Source organism: Pristiophorus japonicus, chromosome 3, assembly GCF_044704955.1.
Source record: "Pristiophorus japonicus isolate sPriJap1 chromosome 3, sPriJap1.hap1, whole genome shotgun sequence".
Taxonomy (NCBI): Eukaryota; Metazoa; Chordata; class Chondrichthyes; family Pristiophoridae; genus Pristiophorus; species Pristiophorus japonicus.
The window spans coordinates 7,811,937-7,827,610 of record NC_091979.1 but is presented as its reverse complement, the minus strand read 5'-3'; the positions used below and the strand labels follow the sequence as shown (position 1 = coordinate 7,827,610).

Sequence of the window (15,674 nt, the reverse complement as noted above, 5' to 3'; positions counted from 1 at the left end):
GCAGCAAGCAGCTTGGCGCCCACGCGTGGGAAGGACGGGGCTGCCAACGCATGCGCAGCAAGAAGCTTGGCGCCCAGGCGTGGCGGGCAGTGAGGTGTCGGTTGGGCGCACGTGTTGTTTTCGGTTGCGTCGCGTGCAGTGAGGGGAGGGGAGGAGGTAGTTGCCATGGGGATATCGGGGCGGGAGTTGCCATGGGGATGGGAGGGAGAGGCGGCGTTTAAAGGCTGCCAGCGAACGAAAGTCAACGGCTGGAGCGGTTGGTGCGCGCGGGTGTGTGTGTGTGTGAGGGAGGGAGGGAGAATTTTGTTTATTTTTACCCACTTTTACCCTCTCTTTCCCGCCCCCACCACCTCCGAGGAACGCGGCGAACAAGCGGGTGGAGAACTTGAATTTACTTCCACTATTTTTGTGTTTTCAAACAACAACCCACCCCGCCTTTTCTCTGGGCGGAGAAGCGGAGCGCCGTCGCCGACTCCGGCCGTGAGGCCCCCGCCGACACAGACATGCACTCGAGCTGCCAGCGGCCCGTGGCCAGTTACCCCGACAAGACCGGCGAGCAGGTGGAGAAGGAGCTGCACGATGGCCTGGAGGACGGCAAGGAGCGCTTCAAGGACCTCAACGACCGCTTCGCCAAGTACATCAACAACACCATCCTCAGCCTCATGCGCAAGAACAAGGAGCTGCTGGCCGAGCTCAAGCAGGCCGAGAAGGAGGAGACCGGCCGCGTCGAGGTCATCTTCCAGAAGGCCCGGAACGACCTGAAGGCGCGGCTGGAGGAGCAGCAGAAGGAGCTCAGCTGCCTCAAGGCGGACAAGGAGAAGTACAAGAAGAGGTGAGCCCTGGTGGCGGGAGGAAGAGGGCAGAGAGATTGGGGAGAGGTTTCTGACATTGACAATGCGCTGGCAACAGCGGTTTCTAACCCTAACCTCTGACCCCTAATCCCAACCCTAATCCCGACCTCTGACCCCTAATCCCAACCCTAACCTCTGATCCCTAATCCCGACTTCTGACCCCTAATCCCAACCATAACCTCTGATCCCTAATCCCAACCATAACCTCTGATCCCGACCTCTGACCCCTAATCCCAACCCTAACCTCTGACCCCTAATCCCAACCCTAACCTCTGATCCCTAATCCCGACCTCTGACCCCTAATCCCAACCCTAACCTCTGACACCTAATCCCAACTCTGACCCCTAATCCCAACCTGACCTTTGAACCCTGATCCCAACCCTAACCTCTGATCCCCACCTCTGACCCCTAATCCCAACCCCGACCTCTGACCCCTAATCCCAAACCTGACCTCTGACCCCTAATCCCAACTCACCTCTGAACCCAACCCTGACCTCTGAACCCTAATCTCAGACCCCCTAATCCCAACCCTAACCTCTGAACCATGATGCCAACCCTGGCCTCTGACCCCTAATCCCAACCCTAACCTCTGACCCCTAATCCCTAGAAAATAGGTGCAGGAGTAGGCCATTCGGCCCTTCGAGCCTGCACCGCCATTCAATGAGTTCATGGCTGAACATGCAACTTCAGTACCCCATTCCTGCTTTCTCACCATACCCCTTGATCCCCCGAGTAGTAAGGACTACATCTAACTCCTTTTTGAATATATTTAGTGAATTGGCCTCAACAACTTTCTGTGGTAGAGAATTCCACAGGTTCACCACTCTCTGGGTGAAGAAGTTTCTCCTCATCTCGGTCCTAAATGGCTTACCCCTTATCCTTAGACTGTGACCCCTGGTTCTGGACTTCCCCAACATTGGGAACATTCTTCCTGCATCTAACCTGTCTAACCCCGTCAGAACTTTAAACGTTTCTATGAGATCCCCTCTCATTCTTCTGAACTCCAGTGAATACAAGCCCAGTTGATCCAGTCTTTCTTGATATGTCAGTCCCACCATCCCGGGAATCAGTCTGGTGAATCTTCGCTGCACTCCCTCAATAGCAAGAATGTCCTTCCTCAAGTTAGGCGACCAAAACTGTACACAATACTCCAGGTGTGGCCTCACCAAGGCCCTGTACAACTGTAGTAACACCACCCAGGTCTCGTTGCACCTCCCCTTTTCCGAATCTGTCACCATTCAGATAATAGTCTGTCTCTCTGTTTTTACCACCAAAGTGGATAACCTCACATTTATCCACATTATACTTCATCTGCCATGCATTTGCCCACTCACCTAACCTATCCAAGTCACTCTGCAGCCTCATAGCATCCTCCTCGCAGCTCACACTGCCACCCAACTTAGTGCCATCCGCAAATTTGGAGATACTGCATTTAATCCCCTCATCTAAATCATTAATGTACAATGTAAACAACTGGGGCCCCAGCACAGAACCTTGCGGTACCCCACTAGTCACTGCCTGCCATTCTGAAAAGTACCCATTTACTCCTACTCGTTGCTTCCTGTCTGCCAACCAGTTCTCAATCCACATCAACTTTTACAGATATATAAAACGGAAAAGAGTGACTAAAGTAAATGTTGGTCCCTTAGAAGATGAGAAGGGGGATTTAATAATGGGAAATGTGGAAATGGCTGAGACTTTAAACAATTATTTTGCTTTGGTCTTCACAGTGGAAGACACAAAAACCATGCCAAAAATTGCTGGTCACAGGAATGTGGGAAGGGAGGATCTTGAGACAATCACTATCACTAGGGGGGTAGTGCTGGACAGGCTAATGGGACTCAAGGTAGACAAGTCCCCTGGTCCTGATGAAATGCATCCCAGGGTATTAAAAGAGATGGCGGAAGTTATAGCAGATGCATTCGTTATAATCTACCAAAATTCTCTGGACTCTGGGGAGGTACCAGCGGATTGGAAAGCAGCTAATGTAATGCCTCTGTTTAAAAAAGGGGGCAGACAAAAGGCAGGTAACTATAGGCCGGTTAGTTTAACATCTGTAGTGGGGAAAATGCTTGAAACTATCATTAAGGAAGAAATAGCGGGACATCTGGATAGGAATAGTGCAATCAAGCAGACGCAACATGGATTCATGAAGGGGAAATCATGTTTAACTAATTTACTGGAATTCTTTGAGGATATAATGAGCATGGTGGATAGAGGTGTACCGATGGATGTGGTGTATTTAGATTTCCAAAAGGCATTCGATAAGGTGCCACACAAAAGGTTACTGCAGAAGATAGAGGTACGCGGAGTCAGAGGAAATGTATTAGCATGGCTAGAGAATTGGCTGGCGAACAGAAAGCAGAGAGTCGGGATAAATGGGTCCTTTTCGGGTTGGAAATCGGTGGTTAGTGGTGTGCCACAGGGATCGGTGCTGGGACCACAACTGTTTACAATATACATAGATGACCTGGAAGAGGGGACAGAGTGTAGTGTAACAAAATTTGCAGATGACACAAAGATTAGTGGGAAAGCGGGTTGTGTAGAGGACACAGAGAGGCTGCAAAGAGATTTAGCTAGGTTAAGCGAATGGGCTAAGGTTTGGCAGATGGAATACAATGTCGAAAAGTGTGAGATCATCCACTTTGGGGGAAAAAAACAGTAAAAGGGAATATTATTTGAATGGGGAGAAATTACAACATGCTGAGGTGCAGAGGGACCTGGGGTCCTTGTGCATGAAACTCTTTTAGAGTCTACCTGCAAAAACATAAAACATTAAATCGTGCCACCCGACCTGGGTGACACACCAGACATTTACAAGGCCCTTTTTTTCCTTTTTTTTTTGAGTTTTTCTTTTTTTTTCTTTTTCTTTTTTTTTGGGCACTAAAATCACAATTTTCCAGTGCCCCCTATAAAAGGGAAGGGGACACTAAAAGCACCGGCATTTAAAACAAATTAAACTTTAAAACGTAAAATCAAATTAAAATTTGGTTGCCGGGGGTGATGATGCACTCCAGTCCCTCCGGTGCCCACCTCTCGCGGAAGGCCGCGAGCGTACCGGTGGACACCGCGTGCTCCATCTCCAAGGACACCCTGGACCGTCCTTGTGCATGAAACTCTTTTGAGTTAACCTGCAACAACATAAAACATTAAAACCATGCCACCCGACCTGGGTGACACAGCAGACATTTTCAAGGCCCCTTTTTTTTTTTTGGTTTTTGGTTTTTTTTTTGGGGCGCTAAAACCACAATTTTCCCCAGTGCCCCCTATAAAAGGGAAGGGGGACACTAAAAGCACCGGCAATTAAAACAAATTAAACTTTAAAACGTAAAATCAAATTAAAATTTGGTTGCCGGGCGTGATGATGCACTCCAGTCCCTCCGGTGCCCACCTCTCGCGGAAGGCCGCGAGCGTACCGGTGGACACCGCGTGCTCCATCTCCAAGGACACCCTGGACCGTCCTTGTGCATGAATCCCAAAAAGTGAGTTTGCAGGTGCAGCAGGTAATCAGGAAGGCGAATGGAATGTTGGCCTTCATTGCGAGAGGGATGGAGTACAAAAGCAGGGAGGTCCTGCTGCAACTGTACACGGTATTGGTGAGGCCGCACCTGGAGTACTGCGTGCAGTTTTGGTCACCTTACTTAAGGAAGGATATACTGGCTTTGGAGGGGGTACAGAGACGATTCACTAGGCTGATTTAGGAGATGAGGGGATTACCTTATGATGATAGATTGAGTAGACTGGGTCTTTACTCGTTGGAGTTCAGAAGGATGAGGGGTGATCTTATAGAAACATTTAAAATAATGAAAGGGATAGACAAGATAGAGGCGGAGAGGTTGTTTCCACTGGTCAGGGAGACTAGAACTAGGGGGGCACAGACTCAAAATACGGGGGAGACAATTTAAAACCGAGTTGAGAAGGAATTTCTTCTCCCAGAGGGTTGTTAATCTCTATAATTCTCTGCCCAAGGAAGCAGTTGAGGCTAGCTCATTGAATGTATTCAAGTCACAGATAGATAGATTTTTAACCAATAAGGGAATTAAGGGGAGCGGACGGGTAAGTGGAGCTGAGTCCACGGCCAGATCAGCCATGATCTTATTGAATGGCGGAGCAGGCTCGAGGGGCTAGATGGCCTACTCCTGTTCCTAATTCTTATGTTTTTATGTTCTTATGTTCAGCACACTACCCCCAATCCCATGTGCTTTAACTTTGCACATTACTCTCTTGTGTGGGACCTTGTCGAAAACCTTCTGAAAGTCCAAATACACCACAAATATACCCAACCCATAACCTCTGACTCCGAACCTCGGCCCCCCTGAACTGAACCCCGGCCCCCCCCCGCAAACCAACTCCAGCACTCTAAGGCTACCCCAGACCTGTAACAGTGACTCCCAACCCCTAACCTCTGACCCCTAATCGCAACTCCTCATCTCAGCCCCAGGACATCGCTGCAGGAGTTCCTCAGGGCAGTGTCCTAGGCCCAACCATCCTCAGTTGTTTCATAGTTGACCTCCCTCCGTCATAAGGTCAGAAGTGGGGATGTTCGCTGATGATTGCACAGTGTTCAGTTCCATTCGCAACTCCTCACATAATGAAACAGTCTGTGCCCACATGCAGCAAGACCTCGACCACATTCAGGCTTGGGCTGATAAGTGGCAAGTAACATTCACGCCACACAAGTGTCAGGCAATGACTACCTCCAACAATTCCCCCAGCATCAACATCCTGGGGGGTCACCATTGACCAGAATCCTAACTGAACCAGCCACATAAATACTGTGGCAACAAGAACAGGTTAGAGGCTGGGTATTTTGCGGCGAGTGTATCACCTCCTGACTACCCAAAGCCTTTCCACCATCTACAAGACACAAGTCAGGAGTGTGATGGAATACTCTCCACGTGCCTGGATGAGTGCAGCACTAAGAACACTCAAGAAGCTCAATACCATCCAGGATAAAACAGCTTGCTTGATTGGCACCCCACCCACCACCTTAAACATTCACTCCTTGCACCACCGGCTCACTGTGGCTGCAGTGTGTTCGATCTACAAGATGTATTGCAGCAACTCGCCAAGGCTTCTTTGACATCACCTCCCAAACCTGCGGCCTTTACCACCTAGAAGCACAAAGGCAACAGGCACATGTAAACACCACCCAAGTTCCGCTCCAAGTTACACACCATCCTTACTTGGAAAATATTGATATTCCTTCATCGTCGCTGGGTCAAAATCCTGGATCTCACTCCCTTACAGCACTGTGACTTCACCATCGGGACTGGAGCAGTTCAAGAAAGCGGCTCACCACCACCTTCTCGAGTGCAATTAGGGATAGGCGATAATTGCCGGTTTTGCCAGCAACGCCCAGGAACAAATAAATAAAAAAATCTCCTATCCCTAACCACTTACCCCTAATCCCAACTCCTATGCCGAACCCTAAGAATATAAGTATGACGAAAATCAAGGTAATAGAGTGGAGAAAAGCTGATTTTGATTTTGAGAGGTTGAGAATAGAACTTGGGCAAATAAAATGGGCAACAATATTGGCAAACAACAATGTAGAACAGAAATAGAAAACAACAACAACTTGTATTTATATAGCACTTTTAATATAGTGAAACGTACCAAGACACTTCATAGGAGTATTATGAGACACAAGATTTGACACCGAGCAACATAAGGAGAAATTAGGGCAGGTGACTAAAAGCTTGGTCAAAGAGGTAAGTTTTAAGGAGCGTCTTCAAGGAGGAAAGAGGTGGAGAGGTTTAAGCAGGAAATTCCAGAGCTTAGGGCCAAGGTAACCTCAAAAGTAGTAATCTCAGGATTGCTACCAGTGCCATGTGCTAGTCAGAGTATGAATCGCAGGATAGCTAAGATGAATACGTGGCTTGAGGAGTGGTGCAGAAGGGAGGGATTCAAATTCCTGGGACATTGGAACCGGTTCTGGGGGAGGTGGGACCAGCACATACCGAACAGTCTGCACCTGGACAGGACCGGAAACAATGTCCGAGGGGGAGTGTTTGCTCGTGCTGTTGGGGAGGAGTTAAACTATTATGGCAGGAGGATGGGAACATATGCAGGGAGACATAGGGAAGTAGAATGGGGGCAGAAGCAAAAGATAGAAAGAAGAAAATTAAAAGTGGAGTGCAGAGAAACCTAAGGCAAAAAGCAAAAAGGGCCACATTACAGCAGAATTCTAAAGGGGCAAATGTGTTAGAAAGACGAGCCTGAAGGCTCTGTGCCTCAATGCAAGGAGTATTCGGAATAAGGTAGACGAATTAACTGCGCAGATAGCAGTTAACGGGTATGATTGAATTGGCATCACGGGGACATGGCTCCAGGGTGACCAAGGCTGGGAACTCAACATCCAGAGGTATTCAACATTTAGGAAGGACAGCCAGAAAGGAAAAGGAGGCGGGGTGGCATTGCTGGTTAAAGAGGAAATTAATGCAATAGTAAGAAAGGACATTAGCTTGGATGATGTGGAATCGGTATGGGTGGAGCTACGGAATACCAAAGGGCAGAAAACGCTAGTGGGAGTTGTGTACAACCACCAAACAGTAGTAGTAAGGTTGGGGACAGCATCAAACAAGAAATCCCCCCCATGCAATAAAGGTACAGCAGTTATCATGGATGACTTTAATCTACATATTGATTGGGCTAACCAAACTGGTGGAGGAGGATTTCCTGGAGTGTATTAGGGATGGTTTTCGAGACCAATATGTCGAGGAACCAACCAAAGAGCTGGCCATCCTAGACTGGATGATGTGTAATGAGAAAGGACCAATTAGCAATCTTGTGCGAGACCCCTTGGGGAAGAGTGACCATAATATGGTAGAATTCTTTGGGCCCAAGTTTCGGGCTGCGCCGTTCGCGCCAGAAAGTGCACCTAAAAAATACTTACCGATTCTCCGGCTCCATGCAGGTCCTCTGGAGCTGGGCGCAGCGCAGCACGAGCTATAGGGGGCGGAGCCAGGTCCCTGCGCTGAAAACAGTGCCGGGACCTCTGCACAGGCGTGCTACAGTGGATGCGCATGTGCAGTAGCTCCAGGCGCCCAAAACTGTGTGGGAGGGGCCCGAAGCACGCAGCCCCTGGCCTCACTGGGGCTGCGTGGATCAGGCTGCACCTCCCTCGCCCTGCTCCTGCTTCCTCCCGCCCCCATACCGGACCCGCCCCCACCCCCCCCGGACCCGACCCGAACGGACTCCCACCCCCGGACCCAACCCGACCCCGGACCCGACCCCCCACCGCCCCCGGACCTGAACACACTCCCACTCCCGCCCCCGGACCCCCTCCGCGGACCCGATCCCCGGCCACCTACCTTTAAATCAAGTCTTGGGCCCGGCCGGGCCCGGCCCGTTCAGCCTCCCTCTCCTCTCTCCTCCCCTCCCTCCATCCCTTCTCACCCTCCCTTCTCTCCCTCCCTCCCTCTCCCTCTCCTCTCCCCCTGCCCCTCCCTCTCCACCCACCCTCCTCCCACCTCCCTCCACTTCCCCCTCCCCCTCCCCCTCCCCTCGCTGTCAGAAACACAGACACTGACAGACAGAGAGTGAGAGACACACACAGACAGACAGAGAGAGAGAGAGACACTGACAGAGACACATTGTGGAGGGGGGGGGGGCGTCCCAGCAAGCTGTTGGAGGGCTCCCGGTGCTGCAGTCGGTAAGTAGAAAATGTTTTACTTAATGATTTTTAAATTTTTTTATTAATTTTTTTTGATTGATTTATTGGTTGATTTATTGATGTATTTATCATTTATTATTGATGATGGCTTTTTATATGTAAAACTGAAGTGTTTAATGTTTGTAAACTTCCCTTTAAACCCCCCTCCCACCCCCCGCCCCATTCCCTACACCTGATTTGTAACCCACGCCTGATTTTCTAAGTGTAGGTAAGGTTTTTCTGAATGTACAAAAATCTACACTTACTCCATTCTAAGTTAGTTTAGAGAAAGTTTTCACTGCCTAAAGTTTCAAAAAGGGTGTAAGTGGCCGGACACGTCCCCTTTTGAAAAAAAAATCTGTTCCAAACTGAAACTGTTCTAACTGACTCGAACTGGAGCAAACTAAATGCCAAGAATTGCAATTTCTAAGATACTCCATTCTAAACCAGTTCCTCCAGAAAAACAGGAGCAACTCAGGCCGAAATTTGGCCCCTTTATTAGGATGGAGAGTGACACAGTTAATTCAGAAACTAGGGTCCTGAACTTAAGGAAAGGTAACTTCAATGGTTTGAGATGTGAATTGGCTAGAATAGACTGGCAAATGATTCTTAAAGGGTTGACGGTGGATAGGCAATGGCAAACATATAAAGGTCACATGGATGAACTTCAGCAATTGTACTTCCCTGTCTGGAGTAATAATAAAACGGGGAAGGTGGCTCAACCGTGGCTAAGAAGGGAAATTAATGATAGTGTTAAATCCAAGGAAGAGTCATGTAAATTGGCCAGAAAATGCAGCAAACCTGAGGATTGGGAGAAATTTAGAATTCAGCAGAGGAAGACAAAGGGTCTAATTAAGAGTGGGAAAATAGAGTACGAGAAGAAGCTTTCCGGGATCATAAAAGCTGACTGCAAAAGCTTCTATAGATATGTGAAGAGAAAAAGATTAGTGAAGACAAACGTAGATCCCTTGCAGTCGGATTCAGGTGAATTTATAATGGGGAACAAGAAATGGCAGACCAATTGAACAAATACTTTGGTTCTGTCTTCACGAAGGAAGACACAAATAATCTTCCGGAAGTACTAGGGGACAGTGGGTCTAGTGAGAAGAAGGAACTGAAGGATATCCTTATTAGGCGGGAAATTGTGTTAGGGAAATTGATGGGATTGAAGGCCAATAAATCCCCGGGGGCCTGATAGTCTGCATCCCAGAGTACTTAAGGAAGTGGCCCTAGAAATAGTGGATGCATTGGTGATCATTTTCCAACAGTCTTATCGACTCTGGATCAGTTCCTATGGACTGGAGGGTAGCTAATTAACACCACTTTTTAAAAAGGGAGGGAGAGAGAAAGCGGGTAATTATAGACTGGTTAGCCTGACATTAGTGGTGGGGAAAATGTTGGAATCAATTATTAAGGATGAAAATGCAGCGCATTTGGAAAGCAGTGACAGGATCGGTCCAAGTCAGCATGGCTTTATGAAGGGGAAATCATGCTTGACAAATCTGGAATTTTTTGAGGATGTAACTAGTAGAGTAGACGAGGGAGAACCAGTGAATATGGTGTATTTGGGCTTTCAAAGGGCTTTTGACAAGGTCCCACACAAGAGATTGGTGTGCAAAATCAAAGCACATGGTATTGGGGGTAATATACTGACGTGGATAGAGAACTCGTGGCAGACAGGAAGCAGAGAGTTGGGATAAACGGGTCCTTTTCAGAATGGCAGGCAGTGACTAGTGGAGTGCCGCAGGGCTCAGTGCTGGGACCCCAGCTCTTTACAATATACATCAATGATTTGGGTAAAGGAATTGAGTGTAATATCTCCAAGTTTGCAGATAACACTAAACTGGGTGGCGGTGTGAGCTGTGAGGGGGACGCTAAGAGGCTGCAGGGTGACTTGGACAAGTTCGGTGCGTGGGCAAATGCATGGCAGATGCAGTATAATGTGGATAAATGTGAGGTTATCCACTTTGGGGGCAAAAACACGAAGACAGAATATTATCTGAATGGTGGCAGATTAGGAAAAGGGGAGGTGCAACGAGACCTGGGTGTCATGGTTCATCAGTTATTGAAAGTTGGCATACAGGTACAGCAGGCGGTGAAGAAGGCAAATAGTATGTTGGCCTTCATAGCGAGAGGATTTGAGTATAGGAGCAGGGAGGTCTTACTGCAGTTGTACAGGACCTTGGGGAGGCCTCACCTGGAATATTGTGTTCAGTTTTGGTCTCCTAATCTGAGGAAGGACGGAAGGACGTTCTTGCTATTGAGGGAGTGCAACGAAAGTTCACCAGACTGATTCCCGGGATGGCTGGACTGACATGAGGAGAGACTGGATCAACTGGGCCTTTATACATTGGAGTTTCGAAGGATGAGAGGGGATCTCATGGAAACATATAAGATTCTGATGGGATGGGACAGGTTAGATGCGGTAGAATGTTCCCGATGTTGGGGAAGTCCAGAACCAGGGGACATAGGTTTAGGATAAGGGGTAGGCCATTTAGGACTGAGAAGAGGAGAAACTTCTTCACTCAGAGAGTTGTTAACCTGTGGAATTCCCTGCCGCAGAGAGTTGTTGATGCCAGTTTATTGTATATATTTAAGAGGGAGTTAGATATGGCCCTTACGGCTAAGGGGATCAAGCGGTATGGAGAGAAAGCAGGAAAGGGGTACTGAGGTGAATGATCAGTCATGATCTTATTGAATGGTGGTGCAGGCTCGAAGGGCTGAATGGCCTACTCCTGCACCTATTTTCTATGTTTCTATGTTATACATTTAAAACAGTGTTCAACAGCGTGCAGGAACAATATATTCTGCTAAAAGGAAAGAACAAATTAAACACTAATGAGACTCCATGGATGAATAAAGCCATAAGGGAACAAGTGAGCGTAAGGAAAGAGGCATACATTAAGTACATAGACAGCACTGGAGTGATAATGAGAAAGAATATGAAGAGATTACGAGAGAAGTCAAAAAAACAATTAGTGAGGCAAAGAGGAATTATGATATTAAATTATCAAGAAACATGAAACAAAATACTAAAATATGTTACAGGCTCATCAATAAAAAAAAGGAAGGTTGGGTGGAGAATAGGGTCATTAAGGAATAGGAAGGAGCAGCGTGGCGACCTAGCCCAGCAGGTTGAGAGGCCCACGGCCTGCGAGCACCAACGAAGCAGGCCACGGAGCGGAAAGAGCAGCGTGGCAGCGTACCACTCCAGGGAGCAGCATGTGCTGGAGCAGGGGAGCAACGGCAGTGAAAAGGGACATCAGCAAGATCCACGTCGGTGATTGGAGCGTGGGCAGGTACAGCAGGAGTGGCGAGTTCAGGGCGAAGGAGTAACGAGAGATTGTAGAGGGACGTGATCGGGGCCCAGGAGAGGCGTGAGTTTGGGGCCCAGAAGAGTCGAGGGCCCAGGGGCAGCACGGGCCAGCCCACACTTCGATATGTGTGTGCACTAGGTCCGTGCAGCAGAGCTGGTCCCCAGTCGTCTTGGTTAATCCTTGCTACTGGACCAAGACCAAGCTCTGTCAAGCCCGTGTGGTGGCTGGTGTGCAATGGTCACCCCACGTTAAAAAAAATCCATGCACAGGCATCTTCCACCCTTCAAGATGTAGTTCGGGACCTGGAATTTTAGGTCCTTCATTGAAACACCTGTGAAGTTTATGACATGGAAGCAAGTCATCCTCGATTCGAAGGATTTGAATGATTATAATGATAAAGGATAGACAGGACAATACTGCAGATAACGATAGGAGAGAGATAGCAGAAATATTAAATCATTATTTTGCTTCAGTATTTACCAGGGAGATAGAACAGGTGGACATTACATTGAATGATGAGATTAGTAATGAGAAGTACATTTAAAATGAAAAGAAGGGATATATTAAATAAACTAATCTAACTCAGAGGGTAAAATCCCTGGCCCGGATTGCATCCACGCATTTTAAAATAATCTAGGGAAGAGATAGCAGAGGCATATTTAATAATTTGTCAGAAAAAGGTGTAGTGTTAGAGGACTAGTGGATAGCTAACATAATTCCTATATTTAAGAAGGGGGATAGAATATGTCCAGGGAATTATAGACCAGTCAGCTTAACATCGGTGGTAGGAAAAATAATGGAATCTCTGCGAAAGGAGAAAATAGAAGAATATCTAAAAAAACAAAAATATAATAATGTATATTCAGCATGGATTTCAAAATGGAAAGTCTTGTGTGACTAATCTAACTGAATTTTTTGAAGAGTTAACAGAGAACATAAGAAGTAGGAGTAGGCCATTTGGCCCTTCGAGCCTGCTCTGCCAATCATAGAAACATAGAAAATAGGTGCAGGAGTAGGCCATTCGGCCCTTCTAGCCTGCACCGCCATTCAATGAGTTCATGGCTGAACATTCAACTTCAGTACCCCATTCCTGCTTTCTCGCCATACCCCTTGATCCCCCTAGTAGTAAGGACCTCATCTAACTCCTTTTTGAATATATTTAGTGAATTGGCCTCAACAACTTTCTGTGGTAGAGAATTCCACAGGTTCACCACTCTCTGGGTGAAGAAGTTCCTCTGTATCTCGGTCCTAAATGGCTTACCCCTTATCCTTAGACTGTGACCTCTGGTTCTGGACTTCCCCAACATTGGGAACATTCTTCCTGCATCTAACCTGTCTAACCCCGTCAGAATTTTAAATGTTTCTATGAGGTCCCCTCTCATTCTTCTGAACTCCAGTGAATACAAGCCCAGTTGATCCAGTCTTTCTTGATTGGTCAGTCCCGCCATCCCGGGAATCAGTCTGGTGAACCTTCGCTGCACTCCCTCAATAGCAAGAATGTCCTTCCTCAGGTTAGGAGACCAAAACTGTACACAATACTCCAGGTGTGGCCTCACCAATGCCCTGTACAACTGTAGCAACACCTCCCTGCCCCTGTACTCAAATCCCCTTGCTATGAAGGCCAACATGCCATTTGCTTTCTTAACTGCCTGCTGTACCTGCATGCCAACCTTCAATGACTGATGTACCACGACACCCAGGTCTCTTTGCACCTCCCCTTTTCCTAATCTGTCACCATTCAGATAATAGTCTGTCTCTCTGTTTTTACCACCAAAGTGGATAACCTCACATTTATCCACATTATACTTCATCTGCCATGCATTTGCCCACTCACCTAACCTATCCAAGTCGCTCTGCAGCCTCACAGCATCCTCCTCGCAGCTCACACTGCCACCCAACTTAGTGTCATCCGCAAATTTGGAGATACTACATTTAATCCCCTCATCTAAATCATTAATGTACAATGTAAACAGCTGGGGCCCCAGCACAGAACCTTGCGGTACCCCACTAGTCACTGCCTGCCATTCTGAAAAGTCCCCATTTACTCCTACTCTTTGCTTCCTGTCTGACAACCAGTTCTCAATCCATGTCAGCACATCCCATGTGCTCTAACTTTGCACATCAATCTCTTGTGTGGGACCTTGTCGAACGCCTTCTGAAAGTCCAAATATACCACATCAACTGGTTCTCCCTTGTCCACTCTACTGGAAATATCCTCAAAAAATTCCAGAAGATTTGCCAAGCATGATTTCCCTTTCACAAATCCATGCTGACTTGGACCTATCATGTCACCTCTTTCCAAATGCACTGCTATGACATCCTTAATAATTGATTCCATCATTTTACCCACTACCGATGTCAGGCTGACCGGTCTATAATTCCCTGTTTTCTCTCTCCCTCCTTTTTTAAAAAGTGGGGTTACATTGGCTACCCTCCACTCTATAGGAACTGATCCAGAGTCAATGGAATGTTGGAAAATGACTGTCAATGCATCCACTATTTCCAAGGCCACCTCCTTAAGTACTCTGGGATGCAGTCCATCAGGCCCTGGGGATTTATCGGCCTTCAATCCCATCAATTTCCCCAACACAATTTCCCGACTAATAAGGATTTCCCATCAATAGAATAGACAATGGTAATGCAGTAGATGTAATTTATCTAGATTTTCAATAGGCCTTCTGTTATGTATGCAAACCTCACCAATGTGTAAAACTTGCCACCAGGGGGCACATCTGTAGGAGACCTAAGGGTCACCTGTGCACCCTGGGCATGCAGATCTAAAAGGCAATCCAGCATGCTGCTTCCTCACTTTGGAGTTACATTAAAGAGACCAAGGTCACAATGGTTTTAGCTTACAACACCGACTTGTGGAGTTATTCTAAACATAATAATTGGCGACGAGTTACAGATCACGAACTTTCACGGGGTAATGGCTGCCATTGGTATTCTTGAGAGATTTGTTGAGAGTGATGATTGGGAAACCTCCGTTGGGAATCTCGACCAGTACTTCATGGCCAACGTACTAGAGACGGCTGAGACAAGCGCAGGGCGATTCTCCTCACCGTATGTGGGTCTTCGATATATGGCCTCGTCAAAAATCTGCTGGCACCGGTCAAACCAACAGACAAGACTTACACAGAGCTATGCACTCTGGTTCGGGAACATCTCAAGCCGAAGGAGAGCATCCATTAATGGCCAGGTATAGCTTTTACACGCACCATAGCTCCGAGGGCCAGAACGTGGTGAGCTTTGTCGCCGACCTAAAGCACCTTGCGGGACAGTGCGAATTTGCCGGATCTTTGGGAGAAATGTTGCGGGACTATTTCATGCTTGGAATCGGCCATGAGGTCATTCTTCACAAACTGCTGTCTGTCGAATCTCTAGATCTGAGCAAGGCCATCACGCTAGCCCAGGCTTTCATATCCACGAGCGACAACACAAAACAGATATATTCACAACATCGAAGCTCACTGGCAAGTACTGTGCATAAAATAATGCCTTCAGCAGGCAGAACTGTACATGACAGGGCCTACACTGCAGAGACCAGGCCTAGGGTGACTCAGAGGCTGCTGTAGGGTGTGAATGCGAATCCATTAACACCATGCTGGCGCTGCGAGGGCAGTCATAGAGCCCATCAATGTTGATTCAAGCACTATGTGTGCAAGGGCTGTGGAACAATGGGGCACCTCTAGCGAATGTGCAAATGACCTCTGACTCACCACATGGCAGAGTTTGCAGAGGACGACCGATCCAGCGCGGATCACACTGAACGAGCAGGAGAGGCAACTCAACCTGAGGATGAAGCGGAAATGTATGGGGTACACACCACCACCACCAAAAGCCCTCCGA

At 47.6% G+C, this 15,674-nt stretch overlaps 1 protein-coding gene across 2 annotated transcripts in view; it reads left to right on the top strand.

Moving 5' to 3' along the window:
- Positions 1-206: 206 nt before the first annotated feature.
- LOC139259650 (vimentin-like) overlaps positions 207-15,674 on the top strand; it is a 159,780-nt gene continuing 144,312 nt past the window's right edge. For both annotated transcript variants that reach the window (XM_070875165.1, XM_070875164.1), the window contains exon 1: positions 207-832. In XM_070875165.1, coding sequence (XP_070731266.1) covers positions 504-832 — 329 coding nt within the window. In that variant the 5' untranslated portion in view covers positions 207-503. The remainder of the gene's footprint in view (positions 833-15,674) is intronic.